This window comes from Numenius arquata, chromosome 9 (assembly GCF_964106895.1).
Source record: "Numenius arquata chromosome 9, bNumArq3.hap1.1, whole genome shotgun sequence".
Lineage (NCBI taxonomy): Eukaryota > Metazoa > Chordata > Aves > Charadriiformes > Scolopacidae > Numenius > Numenius arquata.
The window spans coordinates 57,296,590-57,303,601 of record NC_133584.1 but is presented as its reverse complement, the minus strand read 5'-3'; the positions used below and the strand labels follow the sequence as shown (position 1 = coordinate 57,303,601).

The 7,012-nt window shown below is 42.3% G+C and overlaps 1 protein-coding gene across 1 annotated transcript in view; it reads right to left on the bottom strand.

Annotated features, from left to right (window-relative positions):
* Positions 1 to 5,312, bottom strand: part of TFAP2D (transcription factor AP-2 delta) — a 46,660-nt gene extending 41,348 nt beyond the window's left edge. Inside the window, exons 1-3 of the mRNA XM_074153733.1 lie at positions 5,274 to 5,312; positions 3,852 to 4,349; positions 85 to 145 (exon numbers count right to left, since the gene is read on the bottom strand). Coding sequence (XP_074009834.1) covers positions 85 to 145; positions 3,852 to 4,349; positions 5,274 to 5,312 — 598 coding nt within the window. The remainder of the gene's footprint in view (positions 1 to 84; positions 146 to 3,851; positions 4,350 to 5,273) is intronic.
* Positions 5,313 to 7,012: the final 1,700 nt, after the last annotated feature.

Below are 7,012 nucleotides of genomic sequence, written 5' to 3'. Positions count from 1 at the left end.
AGCGGGGGAGGGGAAGTGAGAGAGAAACGGAGACGGTTTCATGTTTACAAAAATTGATAGACGCAAGTATTTGTAACCTCTTACCTCTTCTTATCACACCTCCTTGCCCGTTCAGTACAAGTCCACACTGGGCCTCCACTGAGCTCTTAAGTAATGAGGGGAAAAAAAAAAAAAAAAAAAAAAAAAAAAGGAAAGAAAGGAAAGAAAGAAATCAGACACAGAAGCCCACAGAGAGATCACACAGCTTTTGCTTTGTTATACCACTCGCACGGGAACAATAGTTAAGGTGAACTGGAAAACCACAGTTACTCTCATCGAACTCAAGCGCTCTGGCGAAATCCCACTGCCCCTGCCCCGGAGAATGCAGAATATTTATCACTTTCATTGCCATTTAAAGGCGAGTTTTTCCTGAACCGGGGCGTGAGATCGGCAGTTACGTGGCAGGACAGAGGGACAAACAAGTAGTCTTGAGAGAAGTGTGTTCGCGCTCTACAGTTGCGCGCACAAAGGTAAAATACACATTTATCTAGTATTTTTGTATGTTTAACTGCATATTTATACAGATACGTACAACTAAATTCAGATATATGTTTCGTGACACGTATCTACCGACTTACAAAGTGTGCACAGAAGTAGACAAAGAGCACAAACAACAGACGACCTCTTGGTCTTTGCCGGCTACACGGAGTCGCAAGGGTGTTGTAACAATGCGTGTGTCCGCGCATAGGTGGGGATGAATATGCATTTGTGTGCACACACACACAGGCACCCATGTGTGAGCGTGGGGTGAAGAACCATCCAAAAACCTGCCTAGGGCTTCTGGTGCACATCCGAAGAGATCTCACTTCTTTATTCTCCCGTTACAAGGCTGATTATTTGGGGATCTTCGCCCTCCTTAATAAATATTTTTATTGGGACGATAAAAGACTTGAAAGGGTTGGGTTTTCTTTGGGTTTTTCCTTATGTTGGGGTTAAAAAAACACAACAAACCAAACCTAAATCTTTGCCCAGTGGAAATGTGTTAAAGACGCATTTTCCTCTACAAACAAACGAGGTATTGGACATGAAAGAGGCCTTTAAGGGTGTTAACCTACTCAACAGCCCGTGAAGAGTTAAGTAAATGCGGAGAGAGTCGGTGCATAATAAAAACCCCACTTTACAAAACAACCTTTACAGTCCTGGCTCTCTCCCCCACTTTCACCATATTGGCGCTGGCCCTGTAAGACCTTCCTTTTCAAGGCTCTTTTTTATTTTAAGTGTTCTGCCTTAAAGTGATTATGAAATCAATATGAAAAAAACTTGGCGACTGAGCATAAATTAAAGCGGTGATGGGAAAAGGTGTGACAGTTTTCTTTGTTGCCCATGGAAAATCTTTTTAGGGCACTGAAAGATGCCACTCCAGCTCCAAGACTGTTTGCATCTGTTAGGCTGACTTAAACCGCCCTCGAAACTATTGGACATTCACTTAAAATTCTGTGCAGGGAAAAGTATATTTACATTTGTTGCATTTGAAATGAGGCATATGCTGATGAACGTTTTAAAAAGAAAGACTAAGGAGAAAGGGGAAGACTGGTTAGACCACAATTTTGGTTTAAAAGTATTTGTGTGCAGTCCTGTTTCTGTTCGCCATCAAAACGCTTCCCTCTAAGCCCAAGGTGATATTCGCTAGAGTCCAAGTTTGTTCCGAATCATCTCAATCATAACGACAAATATTAATATTTTCAACTTCTCACCGCTCAGGCTTTCGGTACCTCAATACGCTCCCTCTGCTGTTCGGGAAAAGAGGGAGGATGGAAATTAAAGAAAAGACTAGGTACAAAGACGTAAGTGTTTTACTTTCGAATAAAGTGTGATCGAAAAATGAATATTTTCCAAAGAAAAGCTGTTTATTTTTTTCTTCTTTAAATAAATAAAAAATGAATGTGTCTCTAGCAGCTTAACCAACCTCTTTTTTTTTTTTTTTAAAAAAAAAAAAAAAAAGGGAAACATGTTGTTTGGTCGGATGACATTGCATAAATGACCAGTTGAATGGCACTAAGTCGAAAATTGGATAAACTATGGTGCTTTTTTGCCCGGGACTTAGGCATTGTCTGCTGTCTTGCAAACGTTCCTAATCCCCTCTTTTGAAAAATACAAGGCTTTGTGCCTGCCAAAGAAAAAAAATTTGTACAGATACAAAAAAATCAGCAGCAGACGTGGTTATAAAAAGGAGTAAATAGGTTTTAGTTGGGCTGAGCAGTGAATGGCAGGGTTTTTTTTTTTTTTTTTTTGAGGGGGGTAACATAAGGAGATCCTTGTGAAAAATGTAAACAAAAAAAATGGCCAGAGAGGATAAAATTATATAGTGAATTTTAATGGAGAAAGCTAGGTTTAAATAGTTAGGGTTTCCTCCTAGGAGATACAAAAGATAACATCCTTTGTTGTTGGGTTGTTGGATCATTTTCCTTCTTACAAAAAAAAAAAAAAAGAAAAGAAAAAAGGGAAAAATAATAATAAAATTTATTTTCCCCGATATAAATAGAGATTTAGGTATTTTCTTGTTTTGTTTTGTTTTTGGTTTTGTTTTTGTTTTTTTTTTAGGGAAGAAAATAAACCTTCTTAGTTTTACAAACTTCGGGTTTGTTGTTTTTGGTTGGTTTTTTGTTTTGGTTTTGTTTTGTTTTTTTTTTTTTCCCGAGGCTTTGACCGCTACGTATTTTTGGAAAGACCAACATAGCCAGCTTTGTATGACTGGGAGCGAGATTTGGGGGAAAAGTAAGTACAGTAAATACGGTCCTATTTGTCTCTCCCCGCTGATCGGGAAGCGTTTAGTTCCTCAGCTCGTCGGGAGATGGAAGGTTTGCTTTTCATTTGGGGGACATTTCGAAAGGGGTGTTAGATACAGGAGGGCGTTGTTTGCAATTTTGGAAACAAATTTCATTTAAGCTACCAGTTGAATTTACCGGAGCCGTATTTTTAGTGCGGGGGAAAGGATTTCTAAGCGCATAAAGCTGAGGTTTTGATACATAGAAATAGAATTTTTTTGATGGGTCCAGATGACGGTTAGAGGGGAACAGATGAATGATTAGACACATAGATAGAAGAATGCAGCTTTATCTGCTTGCGCCTTTCTCCCTATTAACAACTAGATCGGATATTGCGAGGGATTTTTATCATATTGAATATTTCTGAAGAACGTTTGCTCCCGTTTGTTTCTTCCCTACTTCATGCCTCGGAGTCGAACGGAAGGTTTGCCTTTGTATGTATGTCGGAAAGCAGATTTATCTCCTGCCCTGCCTTTTTTCCTCTTTTCCTACTCCTTCCCGTCCTTAACACATTTCCCTGCTCTGCCGGTGGAAGTTGTTTAAACGGTTCCGCTCTCCGGAAGAAAGGAAAAGTTTAGGAAAAGCGAGAAGATGGGCTTGGTTTGGTTTGGTTTAATTTCTGTGTGACTTTGGTAAGGGCTGGTAGAAACACACACGAACCCGGACAGGCACACACGCACCCCGAGATCTCCGGATGAGTCCCACCGTCTCGGCCATCCCAGAGCCACAACCCACGCGGGGAAGACAGGAGTGAGATTTTGTTTGTTTGTTTGTTTGTTTTGGCCAAGAAAGACCACTTGCTTTTTTTTTTTTTCTTTTTGTCGTTCGTCCCGTCCCCCCCCCCCTCCCCAGCCCCCTCTTTTTTTTTTTTTTTTTTGTTGCTACTATTTGGGAGGGGACGGGCTCCGGATCGGATTTTGGATGAATCTTCCCTCCTTTGTATGAGCTGTTCTGAGCAGAGGAAAATGGGGAGGGTGAGGAGGGGGGGGACCAGGGCAGGGGGAGGGGAGAAGAAGGTACCTCGAAAGGAGATCGCATGCTATTTACCTGCAAATCGTCTGCTCCCGAGGCTGCAAGCCCGAGGCTTGGTCCTGGCAGGAGTCTTTGATCTGGATGCATCCCATATTGGGATCCATGGCTCATAAGAGACAGGTCGTGGCGGCGGTAAGCATCTAAGCACCCCAGCTCTCTCCTCTGCTCGTCCAAGCAAGAGGACTTGAGCGCCCGCGCATTGTGCAGGTTGATAAAATCAGTGGGTTCCCCATGGTGGATCTGCTGGTAGTATTGCTGGGAGTGATGGAGAGAGTTCAAGGAGTAAGCGTCGGGGTTGACTGCCGGGTGGCTGTGTTGGAACTCGTAGTGGAAGGACTGGTGGTGCAGTGGGGTGTACTGGTGGTTAGTGGAGAAGTACGGGGAGGCGAACTCGGTGCCCGTGGTAGAGTAAGTGAGAGGAGATGAGGAGGAATAGGCGACGGTCGAGTTGGCCACAGACTCCAGGCATCCAAGCTGCATCAAACGGTAACTGTTTGATCCGTCATGACGTATCTGAAAGGAAGAAGTGAAAAGAAGACCCCAAAACTGGAGGTTTGTCATTGAAAACCCCGGGTGCGGTTCTTCCAAGCACGCTGTCCTGCATAGCTTCTCCCCCTGCAGAAGCGTCTAAGCCTGCGAGCGGCAACCCCAGCAACAAAAGATCCTTTCCTACCTTGGGCTGGTGCCATAAAGGTCTGTTCAAAAAACCATAAACAGCCCAGCCTGCCCTTAATACCGTCAAGCGAAAGGAATCCACGCACTGAAATAAAAACTATCTGTCTTTCTACCCGTCCATCCATCCATCCATCCATCTAGCCATCCACCTCCTGATCACAGCTGTAATATCTGGGGCTGACACAAAAAAAAAAGTCATCAAACAGAGGAAACTACCGAGAATACACACAAGTCCCGTCCCTATGTTACAGCGTTACACATTGAGAAAGCTTTGCCGCCTGCTTGCCTTCCTTTCTTCCTTTCTTTTTTTTTTTTTGAACCCCTATTTTTCTTTCTTTTTAAAATAACGAATCAGATCCAAAATTCTCTTCCCCCCCCCTCCTTTTTCCTACGTTTCGAAAGAAAAGAGGAGTCCTGCTTTTCAGTGAGAACTCCCCATTCCTGGCGAGCTAGTGGTGATTTCTCTCCACTTCATTATATTATTAGGGGTATTATTCTGATTTTCGTTCTGGCAACGGTTTTAACGTGGTAATGAGTTGCCCTTTCTGGCGACAGATGTCATAACGAATTTTCTCTCTATACTTCTTTAAGTTATCTCTGAAGCCGGATTATAATTAAATGTAACGGTCCAATATGGATTTAAAAAAATGGAAACAACCACACAGGCACATACACACAGACACGTATGCACACACACGCACACACACATCCACACACACGCGCGCACACACACACACACACACACTCACACACACAAAATACCTCTGCATCGTGGACGAGACCTGGAAAGGTAGTTGACATTTTTTGGTTCTCCGAAAAAAAAAAAAAAAAAAAAAAAAAAAAAGAGAGGAAAAAAAAAAACTCTGGATAAAATTCCTCTCTCCAAAATAAAAAAAAAAAAAAAGAAAAGAAAAAAAAGAAAAAATTTTAAAAATCCAAAGTTCATGTATTTCCCCAATTTTTTTTAGAAAAAATCTCTACAGACAGAGAGAATTTGCAATGTATCTGCATAGATCAGATCTCTCGCTTTTCCATGCACCTCCTTAAAAACCTGTAGGAACAAAATTTTCCCTCTGCACAAAAGCTGCTCCCTGGATCAGATTTTGTACTTGCTGGGTATTTCTTTGGCTGATGTCGTAGGTCCCTTGGTAATATAGAAGTTTTGAAAATTAAGCATCAGCACTGAGAACTGGGAGGACAATAGATAGAGGAGCTTCATCCCAGGAGACAAGGAATAAATATTGTATCTTCGCCTAATAAGGAACTGTAGGTTCTTTCAACATTTTTATACATTTTTTTCCTCCACTCTTTAGAATGCTTTTTCTTACCCAGGCTAATATGGGAGCTAATCTGATCGAAGGGGGTATTTTGTGTACATTTTATTGGGAAGACATAAAGCTAATATATATTAATATATATTATTAAACCATCCTTTTCAATAGGTAAGTGCTCCTTCCTGTTAATTATACTGCTTTTAAATACTGACCAGAATTTAAGATTGCACATTTGTATGTGTGTCTGTTTAACTGTATTTTTTTCCCTAGATGAAAACTATGTGGTTTGTTTTGGTTTGGGCTTTTTTTTTTTTTTTTTTTTACCCTTGCATTTACATCGAATTTAAGTCCACCCCACACTCCAACCTGCTTTTAAAGCTTCCTAATATGCTATCTTACAGGTTTCTTTAAATAGCATTTTCAAACATAAAACTAGGGTGAGACCACAAAGTATCACTGCAGTGACATATTCTATGGAATCATACGAAAAATACATATAGATCTACGGAATTACATCTGTAATAGGAGAAAGGGGGGGGAAAAAAAAAAAGGAAGGGAACGTATGAGCTGAAGATCACTGTTTCGACATTTCTAAGTGCCGATATATTTTAGCGCTGGGAATGCAGGGAGGCTGTGTAGCCCTGGGTTGCTAAAGCTGAAGGGGTACGTTATTAATTTATTTAGTGACACCGGTCCGAGGAGTTGCCACTCGGGGGAATAAGTCCTCTCTGCCTGCTTAGCCCCCCCCCCCCCCCCTCCCCGTCCCTCTGCCCCAAGGTAGTGGCTCTCCAGCCCCCGAAGTGACTGCGGGCTCGGCACGGGGAGCGCCCGGGGGGGCCGGGAGGGTGTGTGTGTGTGGGGGGGGGGAGTCACCCGCCCTCCGAGAAGATGCCAGCCCAAATGGCATTTCCCGGCGGGGTGGCTCTCCTGATGGCTAGCTTCCTCAAATGATAAGCCTGGAGATAGGAGAGGGTGTAACTTGCTTTTAATTGCCATTTAATTTGGGTTGCTTTTAAGCGTTTAAGCTGCGAAGGTGTCTTAATAATAAGCCGCAGGCAAATAGGCATGTGGCTCTCTGCTGCTCTCCCTTCCCTCTTCTTCTTCTTTTTTTTTTTTTTACTTTTTTTTTTTTTTTTTTTAAGGTCCAGGTTTTGGGAGGGTTTATTGGTATCTGTTCATGCAGGCTAACAGGAGCTGTCACTCAGCCCTCTTTTCTTCCTACAAATG